This window comes from Phoca vitulina, unplaced genomic scaffold, assembly GCF_004348235.1.
Source record: "Phoca vitulina isolate PV1807 unplaced genomic scaffold, GSC_HSeal_1.0 scaffold47, whole genome shotgun sequence".
Classification (NCBI taxonomy): domain Eukaryota; kingdom Metazoa; phylum Chordata; class Mammalia; order Carnivora; family Phocidae; genus Phoca; species Phoca vitulina.
In genome coordinates this window covers 345,164-364,324 of record NW_022589750.1, presented here as the reverse complement: position 1 = coordinate 364,324, position 19,161 = coordinate 345,164, and the positions used below count along the sequence as shown (strand labels likewise).

Here is a 19,161-nt window from a genome sequence, read left to right as displayed (position 1 = left end):
GGCAGACGCTTAACCACTGAGCCACCAGGCGCCCCGAAAATCGAATTCTTAATCCCCCCCCCTCCGGAACAGAGCCCTGCCCCCCCTTCAGCGTCCCAGATCGGTATTTGGCAATGCTCCCTCGGATGGCTTGCCGAAACCCAGGTCACCCTGGCTCCTCCCCGCTCTCCCCCGGTACCCAGCGCGTAACCCAAACACACCCAGAATCTGACCCCTTCTCCACACTTCCTCCACCCCACCCGGGCCCACGCCACAAGCCGCTCAAGCCTGTCTTACTGGAAAGCCTCCTCATGGGTTTCCCTGTCTCTGACTTTGTCCTTTCTCACTCTGCCAACAACACGGCCCCTAGAGAGGCCGTGTCAAATCACAGGGAAGACAGTGGCCACGCAGTGATCACACATCTTGGAGTCCACACCCTGCACGGGCACGGTGAGCCCGGCCGGCCTGCACCTTGCTCCGACCGACAAGATACGGAGGCAGCGGTGCTGTTCCTGGCCTGGCCTCGGGAGCCGTGGCAGCCTCCATCCATGCTTTCCGGGAGCGCTGCCCTGAGACAGCCCTGTGGGAAGGCAGGCCACACAGCAGAGGACGCGTCCACTCAGAGGAGAACCCAGGAGCCCACAGACAGGAGGGAGGCCAACGTGGATGTCCAGCCCACGCCTTCTTCCAGGCCCAGGTGGCCACGTGAGTGAGCACAGGTGGAACCCGCCAACCCACTGAATCGTAAGAAATAGCAATTCACTGTTTTGGGGGTGATTTGTTACGCAGCAACAGGTCACTGTTACAAAACCACGAGTCAGATCAGTTCATGTCTGTGCTAGAGATCCTGCCATGATTTCCCACTTCTCTCACGCTCGAGGCCTGTTCCGTGGACAGGGCTCTGCACCCCATGGCCGTTGCCTCTGACCGTACGTCCTCTGCTCTTCCCCAGCTCGCCCCATTCCCACCAGGTTTCCTTAAGCACACCGGCCATGCTCTCCCCCTAGGGTCTCTGCATCGGCTGCTCCCTCCCCACCGTGCCCCGATGTCCACCCAGCTCTGTTCCTCACTCTGCTACTGAGGTATCACCATCTCGGCAAGGCCTCGCTGACCACCTGGCCCGGCCCCGGTCCCTCCTCTTGTCCCCTTTCCCTGCTCTGTTAGTCTCCACAGAACACATTCCCCCCTAACGGTGCATGGCACACGGAGGTGCTCGGGAAGTATCTGATAAGTGAGCGAACGTTTCTGCTCATTCCCAGCCACCTCACCCTGCTGGGCTCTGCACCTTGAGGCCCTCGGGGCCCAACAGGGGTTTGAGGGTGAAGACCCCACTCCAAGGTTTCTCGCTTGTGAGGCCGGAAGAGCAGGTGGGACTAGAAGCCCCCTGAGGGTGGCCCACACCTGTGGGGCTTCATGGCTGGGTGCCCGGAGGAGCCCAGATTATATTTACCCCAAACAGCCACTGAATATCCACCTGTTCCCTCAGAAGTGATGCTGTGTAACTTTCAAGGGCAGGTCATAAAGGCAACGTGGCGTCACCGGGCCCTCTCGGGACCCTCGTCGTTGGGGGCCGGCCGCCATGCTGTGAGGAAGCCCTGGCCCTGCGGGGAGGTCACGGGCCGCTGTTCTTGCCGACAGCTCCAGCGTCCACCACCTTTGATGGTCCGGCCCTCCCCGCCCCAGCCCCCCAGTCAACCTCAAGTGGGAAGGAGAGAAGTTATCCCCACCCCCAACCCACCCAAACGGCAAACTCATGAGCAAAACAAGTGTTTCTGTTGTTTTAAAACTGCTGGGTTTCACCACATCCCATAGTGACTAGAACAGGCATGGAAGCTCATTGAGCTCCTCAGGGAAACCGAGAGGTCGGGACTAGCACCCCACGTTACCAAGAACCGGGGCTCAGCAAGGCCACGCTCTTACCCCGGCTCACACAGCTCGCAGTGCAGATGCAGGAACAACGTCCAGGTCTTCCCGAAGCCTCGATGCCCACGCACTCCCGTCCCGACTCCTGCCCCTCCATCTGGACCACAAAGCCCACCTGAGGCGGGTGGCTGACATTCAGCCGCGTCCTGCAGCCACCGGGCCGGTAATGGTGGAGCCCTTACCTTGGGCTCCGAGTATAAACCCCTTCTCCTCTGAAGGGCAGTAGCTCTGGGAAAGAGGCCAAGGAAGGGGGTGTGAGCCAAGACCCGCTGTGCGTGTCTGGATCCTAATTAACAGCCGAGCAGCCTGCTTCCCCTGCCAAGGGGCCCGGAGGGAGGGAGAGATGGAACGCTCTCTGTGGAGGTGGGCTCCGGGCATGGGCTCCCCGGGAAGGCCCCAGAACAGACTGCATGAGCTCAGGGAACCTCACCGCCAGGAAACACCCAGCACAGCGTGGCCCCTACTTCTAGAAATGTGGGGCAGGCACACAACGCTGCCCCAAATCCCTCCTCACGGAGCAGTGGGTCGACACGCGTGTGCGCACGACGCTTGGTGCCTGGACACACACGCGTGTGCACGCTCATGCACAGGCCCGTGAACAGCACACAGACACGCTCCTACACCGCACACACACATGTGCAGTCCACATACGGCGCGACCAGTAGGCCCACAGAGATGCACACACACAAGACACATGTCCATACGCGTATGTACGACCTGAATGGATTCACCTTACGGTGCACGCACGCGCACACGGGCCCGCCTTCCCGAGAAGCCAGATCCGTCTCCCCCGGATGGTCAGAGACAGTGCGGGAAGAACCGGTTTGCTTCCTGGAATCTGGGGAAGTAAAGGGGTACATGGACGGACGGACGGATGGACGGATGGAAGAGACCCAAGTGACTCTTCCTCTTCTGAACACAAGTCAATCCCTCAGCCCTCTCTGGACACCCTTTCTGACATCGGCCCCGGACGTCCCCCAGACCTGCCAACGGTGCTTCCTGCTGGGCCGCAGCCAGTCCCCACCCGTTAGGTTTGCAGGGGTGACGTTGTGACCCCCAGCTCCAGACTCCACGTCTAAGTCCCCACCAGCACCTCCCACCACTGCGTCCTCCAAACCCACTGCACCTGCCACGGCCCTCTCCCGGTCTCCCGGGCAGAGAGGTCCCCGCGCCTCCGCGTTCTCTCACACCCCACACGGAGTCACCAGGCGTGATCCACCCACGCCTCCCGCCTCCGTGGGGCGGCTCTGGCCCACGCCGCCCCATCCAGGTCAGGGCAATGGTCTAGCGCCGCCCACGCCTGTGTCCACAGAAACCAGGCTGATCCTACTAAACGTGGGCCGATAACCGAAGAACAATAGAGAAAATCAATAAAACCAAAATTGGCAGCGAACTGACACCGACCAGGAAGAAAGGACAGGTCACTAAAACCAGGGTGGGAGAGGCGCACGCCTGCCGACCTCGCGGAGACTGGAAGCGGTTACTACGAACAACCGTACACCAACAAATCAGACGCTTACACAAAGGTACACACTCTTAGAAAGCCGCCAACTATCGAAAGCGACAGAAAAGAAATAAAAAGCCTTAATTGATCTATAACAAGTAAACACCGAGTCAGTAACCACAAAACTTCCCACAAACAAAAGCCCAGAACCAGATGGCTTCACCGGTGAATTCTAAAAATGTCTAAAGATGAATTAACACAAATCATTCCCAAACTCTTCCCAAAATGAAAGAGGAAGAAGGACTTGTCGGGGCGTTCCGTGGGGTCGCCGCCACAGCCCACGTCAGCATCTCCGGTGGCGAAGGCGTGGCCAAGACAGGGTCCGCGCCGGGAATGCAAGTCTGGCTAACACAGGGCGATCAGCGCACTGTATCGGTAAAGGACAAGCCGCGCGGGCCCCTCGACAGACCCCCTCACTCAGCCCAAGCCGGTCCCAGCCGACGCATGCAGGCCCCCTGCGACCCCGACCTCCTGTCCTCCCGTCCGTCCCTCCTCACTAAGCACGGGGTCCTTGCGGTTCCCCAGACCCAGCAGGTGTGCATCTGCCCCGGGACCCTAACGACCCACACCAGCCCTCCTGCACCTCCTTGCAGGACCGCCCACATGTCTTCGCCCAACACCGCCTCCTGGGGAGCCCGCGGCCACACAAATCCGCCCCCACACACTCCCAAGCGCTGCATCCTCCGAAACGTCCTGAAGCACACTCCTGTCTTGCCTGCCCACTGCCTCCCTCGGCGAGGATGTAACCCCCCAAGGACAGAGATGCTTTAGTCCTTATCCGCTGCCGTACCTGCCGCAGTTAAACCAGCACGCCCCTCTGCAGGCCCTCGGTGTTTGTTGAATGACTGAATGATGTGAATGCCTGGCACTGTGTTTCGGGCCCAGCACTGAGGAAGATGGGAACCGCCCTGGACCCCTGGGCTGGGAGAGCGGTCAGAGCATGAGGAAGACGGCCTGAGAGCACCAGGAGGGGAGCGAGGGTGGGGCCCGGCGGTCAGGGAAGCTCCGCGGAGGGACGCGGCGGGGAGGGAACCAGGAGGGGCCTGCCTGGGGGACACGGCCGCGAGGGCCATCCGGGTAGTTGCCCGAGGGCTTCGAGCGCCAACAGGAGGAGCCAGACTGGGTTCCAGAGGCACCAAGGAGCCCGGGAAGGTCCGCGGTGTCACCGGCCACGTGGGGAAGAGAGACCGTGGTAGGTGAGCAGCAAGGCGAGCAGCCCGGGAGGCGGCTCCTGGCCTGGGTCCTGGAGAAAGACAGAAGGCCTGCGCCACGCCAGGCAGAGGGGACCGGGAGAGGAGCGTGGGCCTGGACGTGGGAGGGTTCTGTGACGGGAGCTGGGCGGGTGGGAAGCAGCCGGGGCCTGGATCTCAAGCCCGAATGACGGTTAGACATCAGAGGCACAGACGGAAGCACGGAGCGGGCTCCTGCTCAGGAGGTCTGGAAGGTTCCGCGCTGCTCCCGGAAGGCTGGAGCCTGGCCTGGGGGCTCAGTGCCGCCGGTACCCACCAGGCCCGAACACGAGCCACGGGAAGGAGCGGCTTCCCAGCACCAGAGGCGGGACGCGTCCCGGGCCTGCCCGCCGTCCTGCCCCGCAGCCCCTCACCCCTGGCCAGGCCTCGAGAAGAATTTCTGCGGCTGGCTTTGTCAGCCAGGCGCAATGTCACCTCCAGACGAGGCATCCAGCTCTGGAGATGCGCCCGGCTGCAGAGGGGGAGACAGCTGTGTCCCCTAAACACAGCCAAGGAGCCGCCTCCCAGAGCCAACCAAGACCGTGGCAGAAGCAGGGCTGGCAGGGGTCCGCGGCCCCAGCCGATGCAGGGACAGGCCCGTGATGGGCCTCCATCTGCCCGCAAGGTCGGGCCCACACAGCCCCCTCTCCGTCTTCCGCTCCCTCCGCCAGGATGTCAGTGGGAACCCCGGCTCTTATTAGCGCCTAGTGTACGCCAGGCTCTGCTCCTCCCCCGGGGGCGACAGGGTGAGTACGGCATCTGTGGGCTGACTCTCCGTTTCGTCTGTCCCACTGTCCGTGTTGCTGTCTCTGGGCCTCAGTCTTCCGATCTGTAAGTGGGCGTGAGAAGCCCTTCCCCGCGAGGGTGCCGTGAGGGCTACGTAGGAGCATGCGCAGGGCCTGTCTGCTCTCCAGGGATTTCGGCAGGAGCCCACCCATGGCTGGACACGCGACAGACGCACCGGCCCCGCCCTCAGGCCTCAGGAGAGAAGCGCCCCCACCCCGGCGTATAGAGGGAAGGCTGCGGAGGGTTCATTTGAAGAGTGCGGATGCTGGGGAGGGGTTCCGGGCGGCCCACCCCCAGACTGAGGACGCCAGCGACATGCTGACCTTCCCGCGCCAGAGGGCACCGCGGGGGCACCCCAGCACGTCACCCGGGAGCGCGAGGACAAGAGGGCCGAGGCCCATCCCAAGCACATGCAGGAGTCTGACAGTCGCCATGGACGGGGAGGGCCCGAGGGTCACGAGAGGGGACCGGCGACAGGGTCCGGGCAGGAACAGCCGGAGGGGCCACCACGGAGCTGAGCAGAGGGAGGCCGTGCCATGGGGACGACAGGGTCACCTGCACCAAGGATCAGACGATGCAAATACCAGAGCTCCTGAACCCACAGAGCGCCCCCGAGCGCAGAGCCAGCCAGAGTCTGGGCCACAGCAAAGCAACTCTGGACTCAGAGAATCCTGCCCCATCTCGGGCTGTCCTCGCCCAGCCTGGAGGGGAGGGCCGCCCTGGGGAACAGAGCGGAGGTGGGCCGAGCGGGACCAAACCAACCGCAGCTCCCTCTTGCCCTGGTGCCGTGTTCTGGGCCTGGACAGAGAGTACTGGGAAGCAGAACCAAAGTTTGGGTTGAAATGGGACCAGGCTTCTTTAGTTCACGAGCGTAACTGAAGATCTGTGGGGTCTGGTCGTGGGTAGGAGACTAGTAAAGCCGTTGGTGACGTGCCTTCTGAGTCCAGCCTGCTCAGGGGCATCTGTATGCGTGACGGGGGACCCCAGGGCCTTGGGGCGGGATGCGAGGGGGAGGGGAATCCGTCTGGCGGGGGCAGAATCACGGGTCCCTGCCCATTGGGTGGGACCATCAGGGCCGGGGTGTGAGGAGCCAGGGACACTGCTGGGCACGTGTGTGTGGGGGTGCACACAGCCCCCCCATACGCCACGGTGCCTGAGCCCAAGCATGAGCACAGAATGGTCTGGAAAGGCTCTTGGAGAAGAAGCCTTTGCGCTGGGCCTTGCAGAAGGAGAAGGATTCAGGATGCCCAGGAGGGGAGGGCGTCCTTGGCAGAGGCTGGGAGGCATGAGCCTGTGGCTGGCGTGGCCACGCTGGCCCTGGTGGGCCTGGTTCACCCTGGTGACAGGACACATGGGATGGTGTCAGACCGGCACTCTACAGTGGCACCGGCACGTGGCCGTGGCCGATCTGGGCCTCACTCCCCTCATCGTACCCTAAGTCTCCTCAAGCTCACAGCATCCTCGAGGAATGAACGAGTCCCACTGTCTCCAACCAAAGTGTTAACCAGCGGCTCAGAGGACACACTCTAGAGTCAGAAGGGCTCAGGCTCAAATCCCAGTTCTGTTCCTTCCCAGCTCTGCTACTCCTGGTAAACCTCAGTTTACACATCTGTAAAATGGGGATGCCCAATGCTCCCCGGGAGGAGTGATAGACAGAAGTAGAGACCGGGCGCAGTATCAGCCCATGTGAATGGGAGCGACACACCAGCCCCCCCCCCACCGCCCCAGGGGCCCTCACTTACATAGGAGGCCAGCAGAGTGACCGGGGCCAGGATGAGAGCCAGGTAGAGGCAGGGGGCAGCAATAAGCAGGCTACAGGCACAGATGAGGGGCTCAGCCCGCGGGTTGACCTTCTTGTACCTCCTTGAAGCCTCTGCTCCCAGGACCACCCCAATGATGCCAGTCACCACAGTCAGAATCCCAAAAATCAGGCTGAGGACAAAGAACAGAGCAGGGTCAGTCAGCCAGGTGGGGTCAGCCCTGCCCTGGGGTTCAGCCCCCCGTGCAGGACCGAGTACCTACAGGGAATGTGGCTGTGAGCCCCTCCCCGTCCCTCCGAACCAAGGCTCCTGACCCGTGTACTCCCCTCCCCCCATCCCCGTTCCTGCCTCATCCTGGGGACGTCACCGGCCAGGGGGGTGACCGGCCCAGCATGCCTCACCTCCAGTGAGCTTCTCCAACCTCTCAGCATCCCACCTGCCCCCCTCAGAAATCTCAATTGTCCCACTCCGGCCCCAACCTCCTCGCCTTCTTGCCCCCACACAAATGGGAATGGAGGCACGGGAACATTTATTTACTGAGCTCCTAGGATCCCCCGGCCCTTATCGAGCTTTGCCCACGCCCTCCTGAACCCCACTGTTCCACGCGGTCTTGGCACCCTCTCAAGCTGCCCCCTCCTAACTGCACTCCCAGGCCCTCCTTCAGCTGCACTTGGCCCCCTGAACCCCCCCTGGGGAAAGCTGTCCCTCCAGAGCAGACTCCATACGGGTCCCCTGAGGGTGCTTTCTAAAATACAGATCTGCCCGACTCCTGCCGAAAACCCTCCACCGGCTCTCAGACACCCACTGGATTTGTGCCAACTCACTATGATGAACGTGGCCCTTCATGGTCTGACCCTGGTTGACCTCAACCCCGTCCCCCAGCTCCAGCCTCTTCTGCCCCCAGACGAGTTTCTGTCCCCACTTCAGACTTCCACTCCTCCATCTGGACACTCTTCACTAGTTTTCCCACCTACCAAACTTCTACTCATCCTTCAAGACCCCTCACAAATATCCCCTCTCTGGAGATGCCTTCCCCTGCCCCTCTGCGGATTCCTTCACTCCCTTCAGCTCCCAGAGCACCTTCTGTGTTTCCACCATCAAGGTCGTTCACCAGACTGTGACGTCCTGGAGGACAGACACCGGCTTTGGCTTACTTTCTTGACTCCATGCTAGCAGCACAGATAAATGTGCTGCTCATGCACCCGTCCCAGAACTCCCAGAGCCTGAGCTGGAGTCCTGTGTCCTGGAGCTTCCTGCCCTTGCCGCACCCTCACCCTGGGGCTTACCCCAACCACGGAGGGTGTAGTAATAGCTGAGGTGGGTGCAGAACCCCGACACCGGGACTTCTATCTACTCTGTGGCAGGCTGAATAATGCCTCTCAAGATGTCTGTGTCCTAATCTCTGGAACCTTTGACTGTTACCTTCTATGGCAAAACAGACTTTGTCACTGGGATTACGTTAAGGGTCCATATTCGAGGGGCCCTACAGGCAGCCACCAGCGTCTCTATGAGAGGGAAGCCAAAGGGGACTTGAGACACAGAGGACAAGGCAACAGGACCATGGCTGCAGAGACCGTGGACGCGGCCACAAGCCAGGGCACGCCGGCAGCACCCAGAGGGGACGAGGCAGGAGGACAGTCCCCTGGGGACTTGAAGGGGGTGCGGCCTGGCAGAGCTTGGCTCTGGCCTGGTGAAACCACTCTGGACGCCTGGCCTCGGGACCTCGGAGAACAATTCGGTTGTTCTAAACACCACGCCTGGGCCACTTGCCATGTGGGCCCTAGGACGTCGTTGGCCACATGGGGTCCATGAGGAGCCAGGTCGGAGGACGAGGCCGAAGCTGAGAAAGGGGAACTGACTGGCCCACGGATGCAGAGCCAGCGAGCGCCAAACGAGAATGTGAGTCCTGTGCCCCCCCATGTGTCCAGGCTGCCGCGGGACCCCCCCCCCCACCCCGTGTCCAGGGGCCGCCGTGGGCCCCCCCCCCCCCCAACCGTGTGTCCAGGCTGCCATGGGACTTTGAGGCCCCGGTCTCTGTCTCCAGGAGATAACAAGCTAGGAGTAGAGCCAAGGCCAGCGGCACAATCTCACTGGACGCCCTCCCTCACCCCTTCCCTGATGCGTCCCCTGAGCACCTGCTGTGTACCAGGAGGCCGCGGATGTTCACGTCACCAGCAGCCCCAGGCGGCTCCAGATGCTCCAGGATGTGGCACTAGGAGCACCAGCTTCGGGTCAGATGGGTTTGAGGCTGGCTCTGTTGCTTGGACAACTCACTAACCTTTCTGATCTTCCATCTCCTCATTCCATAATACAGGAACAATAGGGTTTATTACCATAAACCTTCAGAGGGTTTTTCAGGTAAAATGCTCCTCATTCGGGCCTGAACTAACGTGATCGCTTAAGAAGTAACCATGGAAAAGGGAAGGGAGCTCCAGGCAGAAGGCCCAGCTCAGGCCGAGGCACAGACAAGTGAGAGGGCGTGGGACATTCTGGACATCCCGTGAAGCCCCCTCTGGGCTGCAGTGGGGGAGATGGAGACAGAGGGGAGGCCGGGGAGAAGGGGGGAACACAGGTGTCACGCACCACAGCCCATGTCGCTGAGCCTCGGGGAGCAGGGCCGCAGGGACTGAGGAGCAAGGCGGAGACGAGGAGGAGGAGAAAGGGAGTGACGGGGGCCCCGGGCTGAGCTGGAGAGGTGTCGGCCTGGGCACAGTGCAGGATGAGGAGGGAGCGGGACATTGCCCTCCGTGTGGCTTTATCTTCCACCCCAACATCCTGGCAGCTTTCCCGGGACGCTTGGTGCCCCAGACGAGGCAGAGAACACATGAGTGCAGGTGTGAACTGCCTGAGCCCCATAAGTGACGAGACATCCCAGTGCCTCAGTTTGCCATCTGTAAAATGGCCTCACGCTGCAAGTCCCATCACCCCACAGGCCCCACAGGCCCCAGAGAAGGCTCACCCCTCTACCAAGTGCCTTCCGGACCCCCACAGCAGCCCAAGAGTGGGGAAACTGGCCCAGAGGAGACGAGGCTGCTGGCCTGTGGCCGCCCAGAGCCCCAGGAGCTCAGCCAGAGCTGGATCCTGGCCTGCTGGGCCGCCTAGGTCCCAAGTCCTGGGTTCTGCACTGAGACACTGAGCTCTGGGGCTCAGAACTGCCTGAGCACTTGCCTGCCAAGAGCTCCCTGACCTGGGCCAGGGGCCCACGCCTCCCGGAGGCCCCTCACCTGTCCTGGTTGTTGCACGGATCCTGGAGGCAGGGAAGCTGCAGCCCATGTACTACACGGGCCTCGAGCAGAAACGTGGGGGCCCAGAAGCCCAGCGCTCCAGTCACAAAGGCTATGGCGGTCACCCCGAGGGTCGACCACACAAAACTCCAGCTGCAAGAGAAAGTGTCCTGGCTGAGACCCCCGGGCGAGGGCTGGGGTTGCAGGGCCCAGCGGCTCCTGTCAGGCCCTGCCCCCACGCCTGGAAACTCTGGTCACCCAGGCGCTTGGAGGCTCCAGGCTCCGGATCCTCACCGACATTGCCTAAGAGTCCTGCACAACCCCCTCCACTCTTGCCTTCTCGCTGGGCCTTCCTCCCTCCTCGCTGCAGGGCCAGCTCTCCCCATCCCAGAAGGCCCAAAGCCAACAGCACATTCTCCAGGGCACTGTCCCCGCTGCCCCCACCTTCCTCCAAGTGCCCTCCATGGGTCGCATGGCTGTGTATCAAAGAGAGCTGGGTCCCGTCCGCGCCCCACATTCCAGTAAATCATGAGGCCTGGGAGTGCAGTTGACTCCTGTCTGCCCCCACACCCATGCCTGGGACAGAGGATGGACGCACTCCCACAGGCTTGCAGAGGTGAGTGATTAACTCCCAGCATCCTCCCGGCAACCCTGGGAGAATCACATCCATTGAATAAATGAGGGGAGTACAGTTCCAAGTCTCAGGTCACTCGGGGATAAGGCAGTGGCCAAGCCAGAGTCAAAACTCACACTGCCTCCCCCTTCCCTCCCTCCCAGCCCCCATCCTGTCGCATGGCAAAGCGAGAAGGGGGCCTCCAAGTGAGGGAGGGGCACCTCAGTTGGTGAGTGGGAGCTCAGAGGAGGAAGAAGACTATGAACTTTGGGGCTCCCTGGAGGCGGAGAGAGGCAGGGCAGGGCTGCTGGGGCAGACGGGGGTTCTCAGGGATGTGCAGGGAGGAGCAAGGACACTCACTTTCTCCCCAGGTACCTGACATCCTCACACCAGCTGCTCCTCAGGTCCCCCATGGCCGCCTCTTCCTGCTTCTCAGCAGCTCCCCGAGGCGGGTCTGGAACCAGCGCGATAAGCAGGATCAAGGCCACGGCTTCCAGGCAAGGCATGACCTGGGCATGGGAGGGCCCAGGAAGCTCAGGACCACACATACACGCCCTGGAGCCAGGAGATCCTGCCGGTGACGAGCCATGTGGCCCAGTGTCTGGGAGGCTCTGTGCCTGGGGGTGGGGCAGGGGGCTCATTTCTTGGCTGCGCCCTCACACCTAGGAGTACAGTCTCTCTGGGGAGTAGGGTCCCCTTGGGACTTCCTTTAATGTGTGCAGTAGACACTACTCCCTTGGGGCCCATGAGCCCGATCAGGAGGACTCAGCACCTCTACCCGCCAGGCCCGTCCTACCCTGGGCTGCTCCCACCCTTGTCTGTCCCTCCCCGAGATTCCATGATGCAGCCCGGACCACCCCACCCACGTTACAGGCCACTGGCTTGAGCTCACCCTGCTAGCAAACCCAGCAGCCAGCATCTGAACCCAGGGCTGTGACCTCCACAGTCGTGTTCCATCCAATTTCTGAGCTCCCAATGTCTGACACCCCCCATGGCGCCAGCGACCGTGCCAAGTGGCTAAGGCCACTGGAGGCTGGAAAGTCCCTGCCGGCCCAGGGGGATCGGAGGGAAGAAGAGGAGGCTGGACTCACTCGGAAGGCCCAACGCCAGTTCCCAGTTAGCTGCAACACGGCCGACCCCAGCACGTAGCCCAGACCGCTGCAACAGAGGGCCGGGGGGATGGGCAGTGAGGGTGGGGGCAGGCCCAAGGCTGCCAAGCCAGCCTGTGCTGGGGCACCCCACCCCAAGGAGCTGGCTTCCTGCTACTCACAGCCCTGCCACGGAAAAAGTGAGCCACGTGAGGCCCAGATGTCCACTGCCCTTAGTCAGGTCACTGGTGACCTCTGGCTCCAGGCCCGTCCCCTGCACCACTGCCCAATGCCGCCCTATCTGAGGACCCAAGGCTCAGCCCTGCCTGAGTCAGGCGGTTCCAGGAAACCTGGATCAGAGCTCAGAGGCTGGATTGCAAATCCCACTCTGACCTACCCACACCGCCCCCTCGGGGGGTGCCTGGCCCAGCCCCACACAGTCCCCAAGCAGGCCTAGGGTAGAGGGAGCACCTGTATTATCTCTAACCCTTAACACAGCCCATTGGCCAGTGTTCTCGCCTCCCTGTACAGACGAGGAAACTGAGGCCCAGAGAGGTAAACGGACGTGGCAGGGAAGGAGGCAGGCTGGGATTCCAATCTGATCCCCAGCCCAGCTTCTGTTCTGGCTCCTGTGGGCCTCAGTCTACCACCTAGGGAAGTGGGTCCTGGGTGGTACCAACCTTCCAACAGGGATGAAGATGTAGAAGATGGCCAGCACTCGGGTCCGCTGGTCCCTCACAAAGAGGTCGCCCAGGACGGTGGGCGCGATGGTGGAGTAGCTGGCCGAGCCTATGCCCACAACTCCCCGGGACAGGAAGAAGAGCCAGGAATGCTGACACAAGACGCCAGTGAGTCCGGGATCACCCACAGGGCAAGGGACCGGAGTGATGACACGTGCCCCCAGGGGAGGAGGTGGGGATGGGGCTAAAGACCCCTGGCTGGCCTCCCAGCCCAGGACCCCCCCCGCATCACACGGGTGCCCCCTGCTGGTGCCTGCAAGCACCGGGGCCCCAGGCCCAGGGGAAGCCTTTTTCTGGGCTTCACCTTTGCCAGGCAGGCGGGTTCCCCAGACAGAAGCGGTCACAGGCAGCAGTGGGAGGTGCAGGAGAGGAAGGGTCCCGTTGAGAGCATCTAAGGAGGTGCTCTCTAGGCCCTGGAAGGCACCCTGCAGCGAGCCGGGAGCCCGGAATGTATGGAGGCAGGCCCATCCGCTTTCCAAGGGAGGAAGCAGGTGGGGGCAGGACCCCGGGGGCCTTGCAGGGGTGAGGGGACCTACCTGGGGGGAGATGAAGGAGCTGGAGAGGCCTGCCCCCGACCAGAGCAGGATCCCAACACTCAGAGTGGCTTTGCGGCCATGCCGGTCGCCCAGGTAGCCGAACACAGGTGCAGACAGCAGCAGGCTGCAGATGAAGACTGGGGGCACAGGCAGGGGTCACATGCGTCCCCCACTGTGGTGGATAGGCGGACGGGCCCGCAGGCCCCCAGAAGGGACCTGGCTCCGATGCCACAAGCTGGCACCGGCAGTGGGTGGGGGCCAGGAGGAGGAAAGGATACGGTGAAGCCCCCATCCCCGCCTAACACATAACCCAACGCCAGAGTCACTGGAGGAAGAGCTGAGGGGCTGGGCTCGCTCACTGTGCACCCCTCCGAGCAGCCCCCCAAGCGCCTGGGAGGCTGAGCGCCAAGTGAAGGTGGAGCCTGTCCTGGAGCAGCACAGGGGGCCCCCAGTGCTCCCCACCAGGACCCTGTCTTTGCACAACTCCCCCCCACCCCACCCTCGCGCCCGGCGGGGCTGGTCTGACTTTGCTCTCACACCCCTGCTGGGGGCGGGGTGGCGGGAGGCGAGGGAGGTCTGCCCGGGCCTGCTCTGCAGACCAGCAGGGTCTAGAAGGAGCGGTCGTTCCCGGAGGCTGGAAAAGCCCTGGTTTTCCGAAGTAGGTAGACCATTCCCCTGACCCTGTCGGTTGTATTTGTACCATTTTTTAAAGTAAACCCTTCTGAATTGGCGACTGGATTAGTGACTACATCTGCTGCTCTGCGAGGACAAAGAAACGGCCACGCTTTTGCACGACTCTGCCGTGCGCATAGGTACCCTCGCGGCTCCAAACCGCCTCCACCCTCCGCAGGTGGAGCGAGGCGGCCTGGACCCGCCTCCACCAGAGGCCCCGCCCCATACCTGGGCCTCCATTCGCTGAGCGCAGATGATTGACATGGCCCGAGCCTAATGAGCGTCCAGGCTCGTCCCAGCTCAGGTTCCAGCCCCTCCCAGCCCCTCCCACTCCCCCCGACCTGCTCTAGTATTAGGCTGAGCCATATGCAGTTGCAGAAATTAGGCCAGTTTTGACCTACAAAAAAACGGCAATTTAATATGGTTCGACCTAATACTCCACAGAGAATGGTCTTTGGTGTCAGTGGTATTTAGAATTTTAATAGCTACTGCCAAAATAGGCCTCCAAAAAGGCTGTATCCATTTACACGGGCACAGAAGTTCATGCTCCCTTGCTGACATTTGATAGGATCAATCATATTGTTTTTGTTCATTTAACGGTTGAAAAGCACACTGTGTCTCGCTGATGTTTTAATCTGCATCGTCCTTATGTCCAGTGAGTCTGAGCAGCTTCCTGTGCTCACGTCCTCTGCCCATTTTCCTATCGGGCTCCCTGTGGTTTGCAAATCATGTCTCCCAGTCCTTTATATTTGTTTTAAGGATTTACAATGCAAATTATGGGGCTAAACTACCTGGGCTCACATCCTGAACCAAAGACTGCCTAGCTGTGTGACCTTGAGCAAATTCCTTAACTCTTCTGTTCCCCTTGAATCAATGATATGAGACAGTAATTGTGCCTCCCACAGAAGGTTATGGAGATTTTAAATGAAATAAAGCATATAAAAGGCAGTGCCTACCTTTATGTAAATGCCTCATAAATGTTATTCATTGTTGTTACTAACTGCGTTTATAGTTTCAACCACCATCATACAGAAGAGTTTAGCTTCCTTGTACTCAAAGGTATCAATCTTCCTCCCGCCAGGATTGTTTCTTGTCTTCTTAAGGCATATCTTCTCTACCCAAAGGTTATAAAAATATTTCCCTACATCTTCTAATCATTTTATGAGATTTGGGGCAGGGATCCCTTATAGGATATAAACAACTTCACCCCACAGATGCCCTGAGATGGAGAAGCCTGCCCCCAGGGGGAAGGCACACTCATGCTGGTGCACTCCTCTGCTCCTGGCAGCTCCAGATTCAGATGACTTCGGAGACAAAGGGGAAGGAATGAAGGAGCAGGGCGTGAAGAGAAGGACTCTACAGATGGCTGCCCGGATTTGAATCCCAGCTGTGTGACCTTCAGCAAGCCCATAGCCTCTCTGTGCCCCAGGTTTGTCATGGGGCAAATGGGCACAATAATAATAATAATCCCTGCCCTGTGGGGTTGTTGTGAAGGGTAAATGAGTTGATATTACAGGGCACTTGAGACAGTGTCTGGTACACGGTAAAGGCCACATCAGTGTGGGTTTTAAATATTATCCATCAGGAGACCGACCCCAGGAGCCTCTCTGTCCCGTTGGAAGGGGAGGGTCTGCTCCATCGTACAACTCAGCCACGCCCTCTCAGGGGCTTCTTCCACTCTGAGCCCTGTGGACAAACAGCGGGGTGGGGCTTGGGGCCATTGCACTGCCACCCGGGAAGGTGAAGATTCACCTGAGGTCACTGGAGAGAGAGAGCCTGGTTGTCAGGCCTCCAACCCCTGGCACCCCCCACACACCTCTCTGGGCCGCTTCACACACCGTGCCCAGCCCCAGGCCACACGTGCACACACGTGCACACGCTCCTCTCTCCGTGGCATCTCACTTCTCTCTCCGTGGCATCTCACTTCTCTCTCCGTGGCATCTCACTTCTCCCTCCGTGGCATCTCACTTCTCTCTCCGTGGCATCTCACTTCTCTCTCCGTGGCATCTCACTTCTCCCTCCGTGGCATCTCACTTCTCCCTCCGTGGCATCTCACTTCTCTCTCCGTGGCATCTCACTTATGGAGGCCTCGTAGTAATGATCCTGCTCACCGAGGTGAGGACCAGGGGAGGCAGATCGTGACTCAACCACCATTATCTGTTTAATCTAGAAGGTTGTGGGGATTGAGCCCAGAGGGTCTCACTTTGGCTCCTCGAAGGTCAGCAGCCGCTGCTGGCCTCCGCCTCGAGACAAGAGCGGTTGGAAAAGACACGTGGTCTAAAGCAGAGGTCTGCGGGCTCTTTGCCCCAGTGCTTTAAGAAAGAAGCTTATCAACCCATGTACCCTTCACGTGTTTTCAGCCGACATTTAAAACGTTTTCATCGTAAGTTTAAATAGTTGCAAAGGATGTGATTTCCATCATTATTGTATTTTTTAACTATATTTTCATCCAAATCCTTGGGGCTGCAGATCACATTCATTCAATTGATGGGAAATGTCTGCCATCTACGGACATTTGCTCTAACGAGTAAAACCAGTCCTTATTTGCCAAATCAATCCAACAAATCGGCCTGACTGCCTGTAAGAAAGATGTTAAAATGTTGGCTTCATTTTTTCTAATTGAAATGAATGTGTTGACACCCATCCATGAGACAACATCTCACTTCTGAATTCTAAATCGTAGATAAATAGTAGATTGTCACACCAGCAGGACAGCCAGATAAGGCTTGGCACTTTGCCACGGGCTTGTGGCCTGGAGTAAACATCCTGAGTTTCTGTGTCATTCTCTCTGCCTGGTTTGCACGGCCTCCCCCGCAGAAGCCAAGCATCTGTGGGGGTCCCCTCTGTCTGGCACCCGGGAAGCTTTCCCACCCCAGGGCGGGGCACCAAAGGTAAACTCAGAATAGGGAAGACAGACGTTTTCCTTCCTGAAGGGGAGGCAGGGAGGAAGAACAAGAGACTTTTTCTCAAGCAGGTCCATTTTAGGAAAGAAAAACACAGCCTTGAGGGTCTGTAAGTGGATTCTCTCAAAAGTCTGCTCATGTGGTGCCTAGAAAGTTTTTGTGTATCCCTAGGGGTCGCCGCAGAAACTTGTTCTGAGATGTTGGGGTAGCAGACTGTTAGGGGAGGGGGCCCACAGGGAGGAGCCACGCGTGAGCTAGTTACATGTTGGGTGTGTACCCCAGGCCGTGACAGTGCATGCACACGTGTGTGTGTGTGTGACCTTGGAGGTGTGGCTGCTCCCCGCCCCTGGACTGACTGCCGGCCCTGTGGGCCCAGACCCCGTATGAACCCATGTGGCAAGTACAGATCTCTGTCTGTGTTCTGAGGGCCAGACTTTTCAGGGAAAGCCCGTGGCAGGACTTCTCAGCCCCAGCCAGGATCGGGCACCCAGCTGAGCCGGAGAGGGATGAGTGACCGCTCATCACGATCTGAAGCTCAGGAGCCTTCCTAGCCCCACGCCCCTGCTCCTTCGCAGCACCTGCGCTCAAACCCGAAACGGCTGCTCAGGCACCAGGGCTCGGCCCAGATTCTCCCCTCCTCCCACCCACACTGGCCCTCGCAGGGGACGCGGTGGGGCTCAGCCTGACCCCCTGCTCCAGCATGAGCCCTGGGCCCCAGCTCCAGAGCAGGGACTCGCTCCTTACCTGTCTGAAGCAAACCCGCATTGCTATCGCTGATCTGAAAAAAGTTCTGTATGTCCAGCAGCATCCCTGTGGACAGACGGACAGCACTCGGGACATGGGAAGTGGCCTCCTGGGCCTCTGAGGGCAGCTGCCCCCGCCTGTGGGATAGGCCCCAGCTGACCAGCGCAGCACAGAGTGTGGCTCTGGACCCACTGCTCTCATCCCCTCTCTGCCACGCCACGCATATGCAAGCCCACACTCGCACAGAGATGGGTGCACATCAACACACAGGGGAACACATATCCCAGAGGCCCAAACGTACCCCCGTGTTCATGCACAAGCACCCACCCAGGACACAGGTGCACAGACGGGCAGATCCGCATCCATACATACAAACGGACATGCCCAGAGGAATGTGCCCACAGAGGCGCAGACCCACACACACGCCCACGGAGTCTGCACGCCGCAGGCCTGCTCGCATACACACGTGTGCAGGGTTGCCGTACACATCCTCGTCAGAGCGACCGGCACCTCCAAGTTGCTACACGGTGTGCGGCTCGCTTAGACTACAGTGTTAATGACTATGCAGCGCTGCAGCCCTGCTCAGGTACCAGCTCCAGACATTCGTGGATGTACATAAATGCGTGAGCACGGACACACAAAGACACACATGCCCTGGGCTGCGCATGCACACACGCAAGCACGTTCTTCCAGAGGCATGAGCAGACAGATGGTGCCCGTGAGAGCTTCAGAGAAGGACCCACTTGGGTCCCAACTCCCTGAGGGGGGGCAGGCTCTTTCTCCACGCCAGCCGGGCCTCGGGAGCCCCTCCAAGGTCTCCCTGGGCCACAGGCCAATGCAGTGGGCACTCAGCCCATCAGAGAGAGAGGAAACAGGCCCTATTCCCCGAAATCCCCTCAGCCTTTGGCAGTGCTTCAGCAAGGGTTAGTCAGAGTGGAGGCACCTGCTTATCTGAGCTGGGAGGCTCAGGCCCCATCATTAGGAAGACGAGCAATCATCGCTGTCATTCAGTTATGAGCCGGCGGAGGGCCCAGCCCCTGAGCTGGGCCCTGCAGGTGTCCCCCTCAGAGCTGGGGGAGCAACCCCCTCCCACCCCTCTGAGACCCGCCAGCAGGCGGAGGAAGGCCCAAGAAGCAGAGAAGCCCCATATGAGAATTTTGTTCAGACATTGGCTTTGGGCCCGAATACCACAGCATGCAACCGTACCAGCCTGTATGTCTTTCCTTCCTTTTTAATACTTTTAATTACACGAATAAGACGTATTCGTTGGAGAGAAAAAACAGAAACACTAATAAGCAAAGCAAAGAGTTAAAAATTCTGTAGGATCACACTCATCCTTCATCCTCAGCAGTGAGGACTTGCCCCTGGTTTTATCTGCTCCTGGGCTCCTCCCAGCCCTCTGGGGCCTTGAGTGGACCCCGCCTCCCCCCCCCCCCCCCCCCCCCCCCCCCCCCCCCCCC

General features: G+C 60.1%; 1 protein-coding gene across 1 annotated transcript in view; it reads right to left on the bottom strand.

Annotated features, from left to right (window-relative positions):
- Positions 1-19,161, bottom strand: part of SPNS3 (sphingolipid transporter 3 (putative)) — a 34,507-nt gene that overhangs the window by 13,468 nt on the left and 1,878 nt on the right. The window contains exons 2-8 of the mRNA XM_032431668.1: positions 17,702-17,767; positions 13,383-13,519; positions 12,787-12,938; positions 12,110-12,176; positions 11,379-11,527; positions 10,406-10,558; positions 7,164-7,353 (exon numbers count right to left, since the gene is read on the bottom strand). Coding sequence (XP_032287559.1) covers positions 7,164-7,353; positions 10,406-10,558; positions 11,379-11,527; positions 12,110-12,176; positions 12,787-12,938; positions 13,383-13,519; positions 17,702-17,767 — 914 coding nt within the window. The remainder of the gene's footprint in view (positions 1-7,163; positions 7,354-10,405; positions 10,559-11,378; positions 11,528-12,109; positions 12,177-12,786; positions 12,939-13,382; positions 13,520-17,701; positions 17,768-19,161) is intronic.